Source organism: Perna viridis, chromosome 6, assembly GCF_037379345.1.
Source record: "Perna viridis isolate PV_CMFRI_1.1 ecotype Kerala chromosome 6, ASM3737934v1, whole genome shotgun sequence".
Classification (NCBI taxonomy): Eukaryota; Metazoa; Mollusca; class Bivalvia; order Mytilida; family Mytilidae; genus Perna; species Perna viridis.
Window position 1 is genome coordinate 544,952 of NC_142450.1, and position 19,477 is coordinate 564,428.

At 31.9% G+C, this 19,477-nt stretch overlaps 1 protein-coding gene across 1 annotated transcript in view; it reads right to left on the reverse strand.

Moving 5' to 3' along the window:
- LOC148613138 (RNA-binding protein 28-like) overlaps nt 1-19,477 on the reverse strand; it is a 34,708-nt gene that overhangs the window by 12,456 nt on the left and 2,775 nt on the right. Inside the window, exons 2-15 of the mRNA XM_088586318.1 lie at nt 19,361-19,406; nt 18,923-19,098; nt 18,466-18,562; nt 17,011-17,132; nt 16,215-16,309; nt 13,806-13,881; nt 13,017-13,109; nt 11,228-11,314; nt 9,608-9,757; nt 8,908-8,956; nt 6,757-6,866; nt 5,980-6,047; nt 3,112-3,244; nt 829-893 (exon numbers count right to left, since the gene is read on the reverse strand). Of these exons, the coding sequence (XP_088442444.1) occupies nt 829-893; nt 3,112-3,244; nt 5,980-6,047; nt 6,757-6,866; nt 8,908-8,956; nt 9,608-9,757; nt 11,228-11,314; nt 13,017-13,109; nt 13,806-13,881; nt 16,215-16,309; nt 17,011-17,132; nt 18,466-18,562; nt 18,923-19,098; nt 19,361-19,406 (1,367 nt within the window). The remainder of the gene's footprint in view (nt 1-828; nt 894-3,111; nt 3,245-5,979; nt 6,048-6,756; nt 6,867-8,907; nt 8,957-9,607; nt 9,758-11,227; nt 11,315-13,016; nt 13,110-13,805; nt 13,882-16,214; nt 16,310-17,010; nt 17,133-18,465; nt 18,563-18,922; nt 19,099-19,360; nt 19,407-19,477) is intronic.

Genomic DNA, 19,477 nt, shown 5'->3' on the forward strand with positions numbered 1-19,477 from the left:
TCATTATAAACAGCTACAGTGCCCCTATATACTCAAGTAACAAATAGAACTAGAAATCACTGAGATGGAATCCATCTCTGTTGGCCATGCCATGGCAATTAAGCCATTTATATGAATTTTATTTAGAAGATCAACTCACATGCAAAATATCAAAAGCCCACATCAAAAGTTCATATTGAAAGACAAAAAAGTTACAATCCAGGCACAAGTTTGTCAGTGAAATACAGGAATTTGACCTTGAGGTCAAAGTTTAAGGTCATACATCAATATCCATGGTAAGCAACACATAGCCTTTGATTGAACTACCCAAATGCCAAATATCAAAAGCTCACACTGAAAGACAAAAAAGTTACAGCCAGGACACGATTATCATCACAGACAGACGTACAGCATGATCACTATAGGGCGGCAGCCACTTTAAATGGCAGGGCCCTCATTTAACTAAAATAAAAACAAAATAAGACGTACAAAGGCCAGAAATTCCTGACTTGGGACAGACACAAAAAATGGGGCGGGATTATAGTACTTTGGCCTGGTCACAAGCCTTCTCCTTTAAAACCTGGCCACTGTGAAAAAAATATTACACAATTAAACACACCTAAAAATCAGTTCAAAAAGGTCAAAGTCCTTTGTTACAATGGAAATAAAGAAACTGAATATAAATTACACAAATGTACAAGCTATGGACTACTAGCAGTAAACTGACATGCCAGCTCGAGACCAGTTTAAACCTTCCACAGATGTATATAGATGTAACTACACATGCAACTACACATGTATACACATGTTATCATTTTCAAAATGTGTACTTATTTTTAATATCAGTACCTTTTGTCTTTTTGCAAGATCATCTTTGGAGAGACCTTCAGCATCTTTTGTACCAGCTCTTATCACTGAAAATAAAACTTCATTCTACAACATAAACATTTCAGACTAAATATCAAACACAACAATGACAGAACAAAACCAGTTTAACACACTAGTTAGGAAGCAGTCTTTGTAAGAATCATGCAAATACTGTAAAATGTGATACACTGCAAAAGAAAGCTACACATTTTTATTTTTGTTATTTAGTTGCTTTATAGATCTATATGATAAAATGTGTAATCATTCATTCAAATCTGTCTGGTCTTAGGAGATAACCAACATGTAAAATTAAATAGTTTCTATTGTATTATTGTGTCATTTACAGAGTTATCTCCCTTAATTTTAAATTCTACATTACATTCTGTATAATTTTTATCCCCTATGAACAAGGGTATATGAAAAGCCACATATACCTGAGTACAAGTCGATCCACCTATAAGTCGGACCCCCTTATTCAGCTCAAAATGCCTGGAACCTAGCCCTGACCCGCTTACAAGTCAGACTGAATTCTGACAGCTAACATTCCTTAATTACAACGAGTATACCTGTTTGTTCTGATAACTTCAAATACTGAAATAAATAATTCCAAGCCGGAGTTGTTTTTATAGTAGCAAGTAATTAAAATTCTTGATGAGCCATGTGGATTGTTTAGATATGGTCATTTTCTCAATTATTCTAATTTTGGTACAACTAATTACCCAAATTAAAAAAAAAATATAGTGAACAACAAAGAATAAAACAGAAAGTATATGATACTCTAATAACTCATTTGAAGATATTTCAGTAAGTCAAGAGGTTTTATCTTACAGAAAAAGAAATTCATAAAAAGAATTGTTTGTTTGTTTGTTTGTTTGTTGGGGTTTAACACCCGAGCAGCAATATTTCAGCTATATTCAGGCGATGAACATGAAGTGGATGATAAAATGAACATGAAATGATGATGAAATGAAAAATGGGATGGGACACAAGGACAATGGGGTCAACAAATTTTGATTGCCACTGGAAATAGGGAGAGGTGGGTAGGGTCGGGCAATTCAGCCTCCTGTGGCGGAGCCCTATGGTTCCTACTCCGGGAGAATACCACAGTAGGGTACACAACCCAGTTGCTCTGTGGGCAGAGCGCCCTAGCCCCCGGCTAGGGTTCTGAGCACTATTTAGTCGCCTTTTACGACAAGCTTAGCACTGCTGCAGGCCTATTCTTTTGACACCGGGACCTGCACAGGTCAAAAAGAATTGTAATTACTAAAATATTTATTACTTTTATCACAAATTATGGTACGATATTGGGTCATGTTTCAATTACACCTTTGGGTATCTGGCTTTTTCAGCATACACAGGTAAAAATCAATACACAAAATGAATGAGTGGGAAATACAAATAAAATCAGTATTGTGGCAAAATAAGGACTAAACAGTAAATATTAATTTACAGCATCATATTTTAGCTGTAAAAGGTAGAAGGTAAAGATAGTCTTCCTACAACTGACGTTTACAACTTAAAATTGGGGTAAACAGCACCAGTCTGGCTGTTCAGTGTTGGTGTCACGCTTATGTCAATTATCAAGCTTCTGAAATTTTCAAGCTGAAAATTTCAGTTCATAGTCAAGATCTCGTCTATAAATCAAACCCTTTTCAGCAGTAAAAAATTAAGTCCCAAAAATCTGACTTATAGGAAGTATGTATAGTACTTTCTGTTTGCTATGACATCATAAGCAAAATATCATTAAAAAAATATGTAAGCTTTTAAAACATGAATCACATTTTGCAAGATTCTTATATGGAATGCTACTTAAATCTTTCAGTGTATCAGGGTTTTTATATATAACTGCACATGAACACTTTGACCAGAGTATAGCAGATTTAGTTACTCTTTAGATTTTTCTGTCATCTGACACTATGAAGAAAATAAATCATGTCAGACCTTGAAAAATCTACCACATCCTTAATTTGATTGATTATTGGGGTTTAACGCCTGAGCAGCAACATTTCAGCTATATTCAGGCAAGCTGTAAAATAAAGTTTCAAATTTTCAAGATAGAAGTATCAGGGAAACAATGTAAATTATTGTGTTTATATCAAACTTTATGAACCTGGTGTCCTCTGTTTTACTACCAAATGTGCCTCTCCCTGGTCAGATCTTTTACTTGTTCTGATATTTGATAAAAGGTATCATATTTAATCTATTTCTGCTAAAGTTTTTTGTATCCAATCATTACTGCAGGAGAATCTATATTTTTAAACTTACATCCCTCTCTGACTAAATGTAAATTTCTCTTATCTCTTTTAGGTTTTTCTTTCTTTTGAAATCCAGAAGCTTTCTCCCTAGTAACAGCCTTTGCAACCAAAAGTTTACGACCATCTAGTATAATGCCTCCACCCTGTAATTATAAGCAATATAAATAATATCAAGATTACATGCTGAATATATCCTCTTTTAAATACAGGTTTATCTAAGAATCAGATAAAAGGTGATAAGTTCATATTTGTCTCAACTTTCTCAATGGTGTTAAGACATACAGTATCTCCCATTAGTGATTTGTGAGCTGCTAAAAAAAATAAAAGATGTTGGGAGAAAGGTAAAGATCAGTAGTGAAAAAATAGACAGGATTTATTTTTCAATAGATGGCAAATGAATGATTTTGAATACATAGTACTTCTACCATTTTCCCATGGTAAGATTCAAATGAATTATTTTGACTACACAGTACTTCTACCATTTTCCCATGGTAAGATTCAAATGAATCATTTTTACTACATAGTACTTCTACCATTTTCCCATGGTAAGATTCAAATGAATGATTTTGACTACACAGTACTTCTACCATTTTCCCATGGTAAGATTCAAATGAATGATTTTGACTACACAGTACTTCTACCATTTTCCCATGGTAAGATTCAAATGAATGATTTTGACTACACAGTACTTCTACAATTTTCCCATGGTAAGATTCAAATGAATGATTTTGACTACACAGTACTTCTACCATTTTCCCATGGTAAGATTCAAATGAATTATTTTGACTACACAGTACTTCTACCATTTTCCCATGGTAAGATTCAAATGAATGATTTTGACTACAAAGTACTTCCACCATTTTCCCATGGTAAGATTCAAATGAATTATTTTGACTACATAGTACTTCTACCATTTTCCCATGGTAAGATTCAAATAAATTATTTTGACTACACAGTACTTCTACCATTTTCCCATGGTAAGATTCAAATAAATTATTTTGACTACACAGTACTTCTACCATTTTCCCATGGTAAGATTCAAATAAATTATTTTGACTACACAGTATTTCTACCATTTTCCCATGGTAAGATTCAACTGCTGTAAACATAAAATTAGCAACTGCCAAAAATCAATACGTTTATAGTATTATAAGTACCATAATTTCTGGACTATAGGTCGATGTAGAGTATAAGTCAAATTGTCTAATTTTGAGCAAAATCGACAAAAAAAACATAGATAAGTCGAATTCAGGAGATAAGTCGATGGTCAGACATGTGCATTTATATCATAGATGTCAGCGAAGATCAGATTTGAGCGGTTTGTTTTCAGCAGCATATTATTCCAGTGATGTAACCAAGTATAATATTTCTGAATTAAATTAATAACTGCATTTTACTTAAAGTGTACTTTGTCCGAGAGTTCAATTATTTTTATTGAATAGTGTGTCAACGGCTATGAAGCCTCAGATCATAAGGAGTAGGAAATCATAAACAAGTCAAACAAGGGCACCCATGTGTGAAATAAGCAGGAAGTTCATTTCATGAATTGGTTATAATTACAAGTGGTAATTAATAAACAATATTACCTGGTATTACGAAATACAATAATTGTTACCTGCAAATTTAGTTGCAATTAGCCATTTAGATAACACCTTGACTAATTACAATTTGAGCCGCGTGCAAATGTGTTATGACATACCGTAAATGGGTATAAATTTATATATTAAAGGACCGATAACTCCAGAACACTCAAAAATCAATAATGTCTTTCCAGTGAAAAAAAGTTTTGTTAACATCTCTTCAAGTGTTTGTATATATATTTTAATGGTTTCAAAGTTTCAAAGTTTTTACTAACATCTTCGTATTCATTCATAAAGGATAGCAGCAATGATCAATACTATTCAAATTTAATTGCCGGTTTGACTGTTTGAGTGACGGCTTTCTTTGATTGCAGTTTACCAAAAATTTTGAATTAAAGCAAAAAACAAATCTAATGAAATGCATTGTAGATGATTTTTTTTTCTTGGAAAATCCTAATATAAGTTGAAGTGGAGGATAAGTTGAGGCTGACACTTTGCTGAAAAAAATATCAACTTATAGTCTGGAAAATACTGTATATTTATTCCACATATAACTGTTTAAAATATTTTGTTGTTATAAAATAGTAAAGGTAGTAGTGTTTATATGTTAAGAAAATTAACAATAAATTTTGACTTGTCACCCCTTTCTTTACTTCCATGATAATTGGTGGGCCTGTACTTAAACAGGAAGTCTTGAAATGAAATTAATTCAGCTCTAACTAAGAATCAGCTTCAATAGATACAGATCTTTGTTGATCCTAAGATAAGCAGCCTAGGACAGCCAAAACTGTTTTCAAGATTTCTCAATTATCATTTCTTAAGTTGACAAACAGACTGACAAAGGAAAGATGAATATGGTGGTTGTAATATATTCTAACTTCTATGACATGCTGATATTAATGGGTAACATAATTTAACCTGGTATTTTAGCCACATCCCCTAACAATAAAATCCCAAAATAATAAAGCATGCAATTAAATATCACTAATTATTAATTGATGATGTTGACAATATTGATCCGGGTTGAAAAAAGTTGATTTCATATTATGAGTGTTCAGAAAAACAATGTCTTGTTACTTTTTTAATTTTGTGTACTGTGATTTTTAATCAAAATAAAAAAAAAAACTGTTTTAAACTGTTGATTAAAATATTGGACAGAAAAGATTTTAGGTCAGTTTATGCTGCAATATAATAAAAAGCAATTTCAACCCAGTCATTTGCATCAAATATTCCAGTCTACAATTGATTCCCAAGCCTATGACCAATCAGCTAAAACTGGTCTTATATTATTGAATTACCTGATCATCTGCTTTGTTGAGACAGGCATCTGCTGCTTCTGTATTTTTAAATTTAGCAAAGCCAGTACCTTAAAGAAATATAAAAACAATGAATATTTCAAAAGAAGTTAAATTCTACTTTTTACTAAGAATACCATCACTCAACCATTTCAGTCAAACCTGAGAAAGAGAGACAAGGTACAAGTCATCATGCAAAAGCAAAAAATTAAATTAATAAGCATTTCCTCTCATAGAAGCTGAGATATCTGTTAGGAAAATTTCCATTATGAACCACCTAAAAGTTACTAAGTCGATCAGTAAAGAAGAAGTAGATGAGCAAAGAACATGAAAAGGTGAGAAACAGTAAAGGTATCATGCATAAGAAATATACCAAATATCCAAGCATTCCGCCAAAAAGAGGCCAAGAAAAGTGTAAAGGTCTAGAAGACAAGGTGAATGCCCCAATTAGGGTGGGGTATAATACCATAGTACTACCTAAATATCTACCAAACACTTGGTCAGTACGATCACAACATACAAAAACCATCAAGATGCTCTTTGCCTAAAAATACTACTAATGCAAAATAAGAAATAGGCATTTTATTTGAAAAAGGACACATTGTTTAATTCTGACTTAAGTAAGCAAGAACAGTTTTAATTTAGGATTAGACAACTATTTTTCATATGAAAGCTTCAAGTCCAATATTTTAGTTGTCAGATGTAAGAGCAAAATAAAAGTTATCTCCCCTCAATGAAAAATATTTTCTGTGGTTTTTGGTTATTTGACAATGAGCTTACCTCTAGGCCTTTCTGTTTTAGGATTTATAACAATTTTACAATGGATGATATCACCAAACTCTGACATTGCCTCCCTGAATGTTTCCTCATCAGTCTCAAATGAAAGGTTCCTGTAAAAGTTGGAAATTCCAAATCATTTTAACTAAACAACCGATTCACACAAGTTAATACCACATAGCGGGAAATTTTTATGCTGGGTGCTAATTTAGGCATATTTTAGCAGTCAGTCTAAAAAATGTCAATATAAATTGCCAGCAATATTTACTCTCGGTTTTATAAGTACTTCGTTCACTAAAATTTGAAGGGGCAAAATTTTATGTAAACATTTTGTCATAAAAATTGCACAATTTTACACAAGCCATAAAGTTGAAACATAAATATATATGCAATAATCCTTGTATTATAAAAATGTAAAGTAATGAATATTTAAATCCTAATGTGCTTGTACAGACACAATGTATTCTTTTACTATGTATAATAAAGAACTAATTTTAGTATTAACTAAAACTTCATATTTGAATTAGTACAAAATCACATCACTTCAGAATTTTTTTTTTCAATCAGCCATTTATTCTAAAATTACTGTAAATCTCATCTATTTATTATCCATCTGGCAGTTTCAAGAACAAATAAAAGCATTTTGGATTGATCAGCATTCATTCTGTGTTGACACTTGACAACAATGCAATATAATCGGAGTAAGTGACGAAAACGACTCAGGTTTTTTCTGTGATAATGATTATATAGCTTTGTGTATATATAAGGGTATATTGTCGTTTTCTCAGCTATTCTATTCAAATTAACAAGCTAATATTTATTTTTACATGTTCAATATATAATAATAAGAACTGAGAGTGCCAGCAAAGGCTTACATACGTAGATGCTCTGCAACATGAATGCCACAAAATCATTCTGTCAGAAGTTATGTATTCCAAATATGGCATATGCAGTTACATGGTGATCATTCAAACTATTATTGCAAATAAACAGAGTGTGTTGTAGGAAGTCTCTTATATATAGCAAGAATACATATGGTGAATATTTGAAAAAGACAATAAGCCATTGGGTGTGACAGGATAACAGTAAATTACCAACAGTCAGATGGTATTGAAATAAACCTTTACCCAGTGGCAGGGGTCACGCTGGGCTTTGCCAATGTCGCAATTTGCAATTTTATCTGGTGACAAAAATAGCCAGCTAGCAATTTTCTTGGCGCCTAGGTTTTGTATATTAAAATTGACAGGAAGTTTATCAGCAAAGGATATTCTCTCTAATTTTGTGTTGACACCTGGTTTGAGTTAATTGACTATGATCAATTCACGACTGAAGGCAATTAACATGCAAAGGTAATTAGACCAGGCGACTGTAACTGACAATATCCTCATGGGAGGTGTCAATCAAATGTAAATATATTATTGAGCCAATCAAAACTCTCATCATCTGGTCAAAGGTAAACACAATTAAGGCCATGTGCACGTGGCTACACACAAGTTTCACTGCCTTGTTTAACCATGTGATACATTCAGATTAATGGTCCTTGGTACAAAATGTAGTTTGATAGAAATTTTATCACTTGAAAAAAAGAATTAAGTTAAAAAAATATTATATTGTATTATATAAATTAGACCATAAAGGACAAAGGTGAACATGTTTCAAAATCATTGACTATATGAGAATAGTAATATAAAGTCTTTGATAGAAGTAAAATACCTGTTTCTGGAGTAGTACTTTATTATTTTATGCATATGAAAGTGACAGACGAGCTAAAAACCTGCTTTAAACATTCATGGAGAGTGAATCTTTGGGTACATGTATGTGATGAATGGAGAGGTTATTTTGATGAATTGACAATTCATCAGTGGACTTATACTTTTCTTTTTTAATATGATTTTTTTTTGCACCCTTTGGCTCTAATTTCTGAAAACTGGCGACAAAAAATGGCAGCTGGCGATTTTTCTGGCAACAGAATTTTGAAAGCAGAGCAGCCCCTGCATTGGGCAAAGCATTCCAAGCCAATTAGAAAATCATTCTTCTAATATGTGATATTAAGGATAACATTTTTCACAAATTGAGAGTATTCCACTACAGGAAGCAGTTTTTTTAATGTGTAATGTACAGTTAACAATATCACTACGAGCATGCAATAGATACCTGAAGAATAATGTTCTGCCATCCTCTACATTTTCTGAAGTTTCTCTCCCTGAAATAAGCAAAGTTAGAATCATCACAGTATATCGCTTACACTGACCCCAGACATTATTTTACAAAGCTGACAAAAAAACGGAAAACTGGAAAAATCAGAGGCAGATATCAGACCTAAACATAAAGGCAATAATCCAGCTAATAGATATTTTATTACAATCAATGCTTCCCAATTTCATGAGCAAACAATTTCTTTTGTGGGTAAATACAGTAAAATCTGTCTAACCTAATTACTAAATAAACTAGAAACCTGTGGAAACAAGTTCCTTTAAATGCATTAATAACCTGTCTGAACTGAAATAATCTATCTTAACTGAACAAACCTGTCTAAACAGAAATAACCTGTCTAAACTGAACAAACCTGTCTAAACTGAAATAACCTGTATAAACTGAACAAACCTGCCTAAACTGAAATAACTTGTCTAAACTGAACAAACATGTGTAAACTGAAATAACCTGTCTAAACTGAACAAAACTTTCAGTTCAAATATGAATTAAAACAAATAAAATGTGCCATATTCAAATGGTAAAAAAAACTGTTAACTGTATATAAATTTTGTGGTGTGGTTTCCATGACAACTAAATCATTCTGGTGAACTTAACTTCCAACTATATTAAACTTTTATAGATAAATCATCTTCAAAGTTACTTTTCAGATTGCCTTTTGATGGAGTAGAATCTTCAAAGCCTTCATCTGTTGAGTCACTTTCATCTTCTTCATCAGATTCTCCTGAATCTTCATCACACTCATCTGATTTCTCATCTTCTGACTCATCTGAACTGCTTTTCACATCTTCGCCTAAAAAAAATTTCAGTAGGAGTACTAACATTACAGAAAATTAGAAAAAATCAACTATTTTCCAAATCATAAAAGACAATCACGACCTTATTTTGGGGGAGAAATGTGCATAAGCTTCTCCTTGCTTATGCTCACTTCTCCCATTTCTCTTTGACAAGGGAAGTTTATGTAATATATTACATGGACAAAAGTGTAATTATTGTTATTTTTCAAACAGAAATTACTAAAACTTCTGCTTATCATGAATACTTATATAAGCTTTATTTTCGGATTCAGTATGTATGAGATAAACCAGACAAAAAGGACACAAAAGAAAACTTCTAGAAAATTCCATAGTTCATATCCTTGCCCCTAGATTAAAGCAAAAAAAAGTAAACTTGAATAAAATAGACTTAGTCTTTTGATTGAATGACCATCACCTGATGAACTACCTTAGGTACTTAACTGTTTTACTTGCTATAAAAATGTCAAAAGTTTCTCAAATCTTCAAATATCACTGATACAAGGCTGATTACTGTGTTTAAATATTTCTGCTTTTACTACAATGAGAATTTTTTCATTTTGATGAATCTTTTAAATTTTCTAAATATTGTGTCTTAAATTTTAAGACATACTGATAACATCACAACAAGAAATTCTAACATTTCTCTTAATCTTAGTTTTCATATTTATCCATGTTTAATTTTGTCAAACTGATCCTTGGTACCAAATAGCCCAATCTGAATAAAATCAGTGTTTGTTGGCTCAGATTTCTTTGTAATATGCCACTACGTAGTAGAGTAACCAATGCTTTATCCTCTAGATGTGGAGCGGCCTCATCTTATCTTTCTGAAGTCATGACATATTCCTTTTCTTCTGAGAGTTGCAGAATATAATATGTGTGATGGTTACACAGAACAAAGAATACGCCTTAAATACATGTATCTGGTCTAGTGTGATGGTTACACAGAACAAAGAATACGCCTTAAATACATGTATCTGGTCCAGTGTGATGGTTACACAGAACAAAGAATACGCCTTAAATACATGTATCTGGTCTAGTGTGATGGTTACACAGAACAAAGAATACGCCTTAAATACATGTATCTGGTCTAGCGTGATGGTTACACAGAACAAAGAATACGCCTTAAATACATGTATCTGGTCTAGCGTGATGGTTACACAGAACAAAGAATACGCCTTAAATACATGTATCTGGTCTAGTGTGATGGTTACACAGAACAAAGAATACGCCTTAAATACATGTATCTGGTCTAGCGTGATGGTTACACAGAACAAAGAATACGCCTTAAATACATGTATCTGGTCTAATAGCCAATCTTGCAAACAAATCTTTTTGTACTGACCAATTTTTACCTTTCTTAAAAAGTTGGAGCCTGTGCAAAATTTTTGGTAGTATTGGGCCCTTGGCCTTTCTCAAACCTTAACTGCCCCTGTCAAGATTATTCCCTGCAAGATACAATATCTAACCTTCACTAGAATCATCATCAGATTCTGACTGACCAGCTTTCTCATAAGTATTCTTAGCCACAGCCCAATCTACTGCAACTGTTCTCCCTACAAGTAGAAAATACGGACATTAAAACTGGCAAATCTTAATAATGTTTTTACTTTTATCACAAGTTCCCTAAGCTCAATGAATACAGAAAAGTGGAAATTGGCAAAATTAAAACAAATATCCAGTTAAAAAATGTAAAAATCAAATTTTAAAAAAAATTTAAAAAACTTTATAACACATTAGAAAATCCAGTGGCAGATCCAGATGGGGGTGGAGGGGGTTGGGCACACCCTCTTTTATTGGAAAATTGTCATATTCATGTGTGATTACCATTAGCAAGTGAAAAACAGAGTAAAAACAGCTCAGAAATAGTTTGTCAACCGATAACAATTTAATCTAAAGTGTGAAAAACTTGAGATTAGCTGAATAGGCATGAGTTATTTTTATCACTATTTTGGTGAAGATACTAATTAGGATAATGTGGAATGTTTTCTGTACATTAACTCATAAAACTATGTGCTATGGTTTTCCATTTCTTTTGATATATACAACAATTTTTTTACACTTTTAATTTGAAAAGGAAACATGTCTAAAAAAAATCATTTTTTTTCTTTTTAAAAGGTGTATTAATGACAGCTTTTCTCGATTGATGAATTAAGAAATAATTCATGAAGGGGGTAGATTTGTCCTCGTTTTAACATGGGTATGGCATTTATATTCAATTATTTAACATGTAGCTACAGCAAGGTGTTAAATGAGAAAATAAATGCCAAACCCATGTCAAAATGAGTACAAAGCTACCCCCTCCATGAATTATTTCTTTTCTAATATGACAAATATGGTGAATTTTGTGACAAAAATGTCCTTTTAGGCGTAGCCAAAGTAACGGCTGTTCCATTTAACCTCCCATGTATGGAAGTTGGATTAATTAAGAAATAAACCACATATCCACGTAAACCATCTATTGAATAAGTATCAGTATAAGTATAGTATAAGATGACCTCTCAGCCGTTAAATCATCACATAAACATTTTTAAATGAGTGTTTTGTCTCAAAGCGACAGTGAAAGAAAAGAGACAGTGCACAGATGCTTAAGGTGGGATTGTACCGACATATACTGTTTGACGATATGAAGATTTCATATTAGAATCTTCAAATGATTCTGGTAATAAGAAAACCAATACCAAATATATAAAATATGGGGGGGGACTTTTGTCTGGGAGGCCTATTTCCTAGGGGGGCTTTTGTGTCTGGGAGGCTTATTTCCTAAGGGGGCTTTTGTCCAGGGGTTTGTGTCCTTTAAACAACACCAAACCATTGAATGGATGTTCATAGTTATTGACATTCGAGTGAGTGCTTAATTGATCAATTTCTTATGACCAAAAGACTTTTTTAGTGATCTCTGAAAGTTTTTACTACTATGTATTTAGGTTATATGCTGGTGCATTTGTTTCACTATATCATTTCTTTTTTCTGTTACAAAATATTTTAGTCTTGCTCATTGTAACGAATTCACTATGTACTCAAACAGCTCAAATACCAATTTAATTGTTAGAAAAATCCATTTAAAAGATTGTGATTAAATTGCTATAACATTAAAAAACAATAACTATATCAGACCTGATTTTATGGGGTCAACAAAAAAGTGGAAATAGGTAAAATTGGAGCTAAATATACAGTAAAAAAATTATTATGGCAAAATACTGATTTGAAAAAGCAGAATTCCGCTGAAGGCTGAAGAAAATCAGGTTTGTTATATACCTCTTATCATTTTTGAGTTGATTCCTTTCAGGGCCTTTTCAGCTGCTGATACCTCAGTAAACTGTACAAACCCAAATCCAAGCATCTTTCCATCTACAAAGAAAACAGAAACAGCTGAAAATACAATGAAAACTTATCTTGAAATAATAATAACTTTATAACTGAGTGAAAAAAGCATGCAAGACCAAAAATGAAAGAGCCTCTCGTAGTGCAGGATGATACAACAGCAGCACTTTCTCACCCCTTCAACTCCAAAATGATTAAGATAAGTCTACCCTGCACATAACTTTTAAAACAAACTTCAAAAGAACACATTGACATCTGAATAATCAAATTTCAATCAACAATAAACTTTTTCTATCAGTTCTAATAACACCCAATTTACCCCTTATTTTCAAAAGAATGGTTCAAAAACCAAAAAAAAAATCATAGTCCTCCACCATGTCCATACGAATGATGTTTTAAAACTTAAAAATGATGAATTGAGTTTCACTCAAGTTATGGTAAATAAAAGAAAGTTAATGGACTCCAACCATGCAGACAACCACAGGGTAATACAATTATACAACTAAATAATTTTTTGCAGTTGTATAAAATTTAAAAAAGACAATCTACAAATCCTTAATCCAATCCCAGTCTTTCTTTGTTGGTATAAAATACTGTGGAACAAACTGCACTTCACTTAAAAGATGAATCTTGTTAGGACATGTATATAGGAAATCTGTAGAAGACATTTTCAATACTAAGCCTTAAAGAGAAACAAATCTTTAGTAAAAATTGTAATCTTACTTGGCTGTTTTGGTATTTTAATCTCAGAAACTTCACCATACTTGCTGAAAACCTCTTTTAAATGGTTCTCAGTACACTAAAAAGAAAAAAAACACAGAAATAACTCCAGTAGAAAAAAAACACGTAGAAATAACTCCAGTAGAAAAAAAAAAACATAGAAATAACTCCAGTAGAAAAAAAAACACATAGAAATAACTCCAGTAGAAAAAAACCACATAGAAATAACTCCAGTAGAAAAAAAAACCACAAAGAAATAACTCCAGTAGAAAAAAACCACATAGAAATAACTCCAGTAGAAAAAAAACACATAGAAATAACTCCATAGAAATAATTCCAGTAGAAAAAAAAACACATAGAAATAACTCCAGAAGAAAAAAAAAACACATAGAAATAACTCCAGTACAAAAAAAACCACAAAGAAATAACTCCAGTAGAAAAAAAAAACACATATGGAGACCAATGTAGACATATAACTCATATTGGAAGCAATTTTTATGGTGGATAGACTATGCACTTTTGACACACAATTTGCGGTCATTTCTAAAAATAAGCCAACTCCAAACAGCAAGCAGGATTATTTTTTGTTGTCAACACGATAACAAAATATGACTAATTCCTAACAATATGCACATCTCCATATGGAATCTGACACTCCATTGAGTTTCATTACAATTCTGCAAGTCGTTAAGAAGGAGTTATGGACAACACATAAGATCAAATTTGCTTAAAAAAAAATGTTTAACTTCCATTAGCCATCATTTCTACAATTTTTGTCCAAACATAAATTCCTGCCAATATGCACATCTCCTTATGGTAATCAAAGACCCCATTAGTTTTATAACAATCATGCCAGTTCTTCAGGAGGATTTGCAGACAACACATCAGACCAAATTATGATGAAAAATGCAGAAGTCCAAAAGTTTTCATTTCTATTATTTTTGTCTAAACATAAAAAATGAAAGTGCCTTCTTTCCATCCCTCTTATGTTTTATTGGAACAACCCTTATATATAAACAGAATAATTGTGGGTTAGGACTAGATACAGATGGACAGCATGAACACTATTTCAACTCCTACTTGAATACCAAACATTTTGCTGATATACTTTAAAGGATCTATAACATATATCTAGGCTGCTAAGGTATATAATATCTATTACATGGAGCACTTGCAAAATCATAAAGGCATATATATTTCAAATTAACTTGTAGTGTTTAAATAATGTAAAAAACAATGTGTTCAAAATATTTTATAAGATTTTTTACATAAAAATTTGTATGGTAAAATTACAAATATGAACTGTAAAAAGCCCTTTTCAAAAGGAGATAATTGGCAGATAAATGTTCTATGGAAATGTAATGGGAATTTTAGTTTTTTAAATATTACAAGAAAAAGAAATCTTCTTTTTGAAATATGAAAAAGTGACAGTTTATTGTTCTTTATATAAATTTATAAGAAATCTTATGTACCAGTTTTTCAATAGTACATGAAATAGTGAAAATTCCCTACAGAATCCACATAAAATATTGTAAAAAATAGCCTTTATAAAGGCTAAATTATCTCAAAAGCAAGTCTGGTGACCTATGTTTTTTACATTCAAATTTTGAAGTATGTTAATTCAAGGTCATCTTTGTGAAAAACTAGGAGAATCTATCGACTAGAAATATTAGGTATGATCAACCTGAAGATTAAATATCTAATATACTCGGCGTCACATGAATAAGATACTGTTAAAATTTGAATAAAAATATTTTCTATGATTTTATTGACACCTACCGTCGTTTAACTTGCCATAAATGACTTGCTCATTTGTTTAGGCAAACGGCTTCTCCCTAAACATTGAATCGTTAAATTCTGGTGAGATTTTAATTCTCGGTCCCAATATTTAAATTGTCAGAAGTCGGCCATGTTTACAGTGATCCGGTTGCTAGATGTTGTTTACATTTTAGTGGTTTGTCTAAAAACCGAAGAACCCAGAATGCATTTCAGTGCTAATTCGGATATCTCGGATTTATTCTACGCCAACATCGTACAACACCGAGAAGTTGATCAAGCAGACGATTGTCACCGGAGTTCGACGGGAACTTACGAACTTTGTTTGTAAATAAATCGTCCCGTAGAAAACAACATGGTGGATATTAGTATAGGATTTTCCCGTAAGGATTTGTTACGCACGATTTCAGCCAATGAACGACTCGTTGGAACTTTCATATTATGCATATATGCGAACTATCTTCTGATTTAATAAAAGAGGGACAATTCTAGTGGAAAGTCCCAACAGTTTAAAAAATAGAACTTCAAATCGAAAATATGCTGTATGTGACATCGATTATAGTAAGTGAATCACCCCTGCATGATTTTTAGATATCTATACATAAGTAACAAGTATTGCATTAGTTATAACTATACCTGAAATGACAAATTCCTAACAATTAGTCTGGCTTTCTTGAGCTCCTTTTGAGGAACAATTTTATTTTCTTTTGACAGCTGTACAGCAGTAAGACCTGAGGAAAGACAAATAATGATAAACAATACACTGTTTCTGGTTCATAGCTTTTGACTAATTAATTGAATCTGGTTTGATGGCAGATGTTTCATGCATTTCAGGACGAGAACAACTGACCAACTGAACAGACCTGGCTTTCTACAAGTCTGATACACTGAGCCTGACCTTTCTTGTGCTAGCTAACAGAAGCAGTGACCTCCAATTTTAAAGTATTTGGTGTAACTCCACCAGAGATCAAACAGACAACTTGCTGCACTAAAGGCGAACATGCTACCCTGAAACAACAATTTCAGTTTTACTTAATAGATATCTGTCCTTGAACACATAAACTTGAATAGTTTTTGATAAACATATATGTCAACAGTCAGGAGTAGTTGGTCATTTATATGTCATAACATAACTTAAATAGTTTGATTTTGAAGAATTGTTGTGTTAGATGATTTTATTACTGTGGATTTTATTACTTTTGTCGTCAGGGCTTTTCAGAGCTAACCTAAAGATGTATTTACTTATTGAAATCCTTTTGGTGATCTCTGAAAGTATTTATTATTTTGTAACTAGGTTATAGGCTAGTGCATTTGTTACATTTCTTTTTTCTATTTTCAAGTTTTTAGAATTTTTGGTCACATATATAAAAACATGGAAAAGCAATAAAACTCATATAAAGAATGGATATCTATTGCCTAGTATATTGTTTACCAATTTTTTCAGCTTTTCTCTGTCCAATCTTTAAATCTCTGATTGATTTAAATCTTATAAATGCTGTCATCTGATTTCTGTCTTTAACTGGGTGCTCTGTCTTGGATACATTCTTTAGATTCCTATATCATATCAGTAGAATTACTGTAAATATATTAATTTCACAAGATTCTGTCAAGTGAACTTATTCCTGAGTATCAATTTTCATGGTTTAAAAAAATAATACAAAAAAAAAATAAAAAGTAATACAGTGTAAAAGATCAATTTTGTGAATACCATTTTCTCTGCTTATCTGTCCACTGCAAATTTAGGGAAAATTAAGACCTAATAGAATAATAAATGAAATGCAAGTGTAAAAAATGGTAAAAAAAAAAAAACAACATATGCTGGATTTAAGGAGGAAAGGACCTTTTAGCAAAACCTTATTTATTGATAAAATTTCTTCTGATAGGTAGCCTGGTTAATCAAATGTGATTTTTTTACATCATATTTATCTCAACACTAATTATATCAATTTTACATCAGTTTGTTAGAGAAGGTACCTTCAAATTTTCTAAAAGTTAATGTTTATATGTATGTCATAGAGTATTTAATTTTTCACCCATCGAAATAAAAGATAATAAAGCGTTTCTGAATTTCATTTTGAACGGCATTTAAGTAAAGAGCTTAAATTCAACAAATTTTCTGTATTTCAGTTAAACAATTTCTATTTGTCAGGTGCTTTTGAACTCAAAGAAACCAAAATCAGATGGTTTTGCATCAATAAACTTTTTGTTGATTTAAAAAAGAATCAAAACATTAGTCCTAGGAATATATGTTCATTTCATGCTTTTTCTTTAGTGAAAGTCATGTGACCACTACCCATACCCCTTGAACAGTGTAAGCATCCATTCCAGAATAAACTTAGTAGCTACATGTCCTACATGAGGTGAATTAATGACTCTCAAATCCAAATGCATAATATTTTCATGTTTTTTTAAAGTTCATGTAAAATCACTAAGCTTTCCACCATTGCTGTGTTAGGGATAAGGCTACCCACACGGCTAATTTTGCTAAGATGTGACTTATCAAATCAGGAACAAAGCCCATTCATACATGTTAAACATTAGCCACAGAACATTCAATGTCTAAGTGAATAATGCTAATAATTGACTACCACTAACACAGAATTACAGCATTCCTTTGCAAGGGGTAAATCTTCTACAGAATCTAGAATAAGACCTTTTTTCACTTATAATCAGATCATTCTATATAGCTCATACAGGCAGAAGCAGAAAAGTAGAATCTAGCCTATTGCAAGTGAGTGTGTATGGTTGCTTCTCTAACACTGAACTTAACAGTGTTTTAACATAAACCAGAATATACTAACCACTGCACATCTGACCTTGCTATGAACTGCATGTTCGAAATTATAAAGTAATCAAATTGAAACAGTTCAATATTGAATAATCTTACAGTTTGGCTAATGTTGTATCAACTGCACCATCATCTTGGAATCCAGTAACTACCAATGTTTTAGCTTTAAGATACAAAATATCTTCTCTCTTCACATCTGTCAACAAATTTGAAGTTTGTTATTTAATATAAAAAGAACATCCTTTACCCCCCTTCTATTTGGTGTTAATAGTTTGTTTTTTCTAAATTAGCTTAGCATGAGTAATAATTGAACTGAACAGATGTGTTACATGCATTTCTCACCCTAATTATAAAGACAGCAGTGATTTATCCAACAATGTAAAACATTGGACAATAAAGTAAGTAATTTCACTCTTCGACTATCCTCTGACAAAACACCACAACATGAACATCAATTGGTGAACAACAAAATATGATTACTGGTGGCACGTGTAAATTTTACTCGTGTGTATCAAATTCATTAATATCAGGAAAATTCTTCCCCAGTATATCTTACCATCAAATTGAACTTTTTTCTCTGTCTCTGCGTGGATGGATTCCTCATTCCCAGAAGACTTCCTAATTGTGAAAGATTTTTTAACTTTTGTATCTTTCTTCTTGTTGGCATAGCATATGTACAATTTTCTTCCATCAAGGGAGGTAACTTGGGATTTAGCTTTCTCTGCATCCTCACTGACAAAAACAGCCAATAATTAAAGGATAATTAATTAGAAATTAAAATAATAAAGTTTTAATTAATCAAGAAGAGTAAATAACCAATGGCCTCATGACAAAAAGTTGCAAATATTTTACAAGTAAACTTGTTCTGTTCACAAGGTATACATTGTAAGTACATTTCTGTATATCTTCAAGGTCTCATTACAATCAATCTTATGACATTTGTACATGTAAGTTACCTCATGAAATTTCAGCTTTTTTTTTAAAGTCTACTTACATCAGAGAATACATGACATATCCATAGCCTTTGCATTTATCATCATCTGTAAAAAACATTTTTTTTCGGTTTATTCACATTGTAAAAAGAAACCTAATAACTTTGAAGGGGTGATGA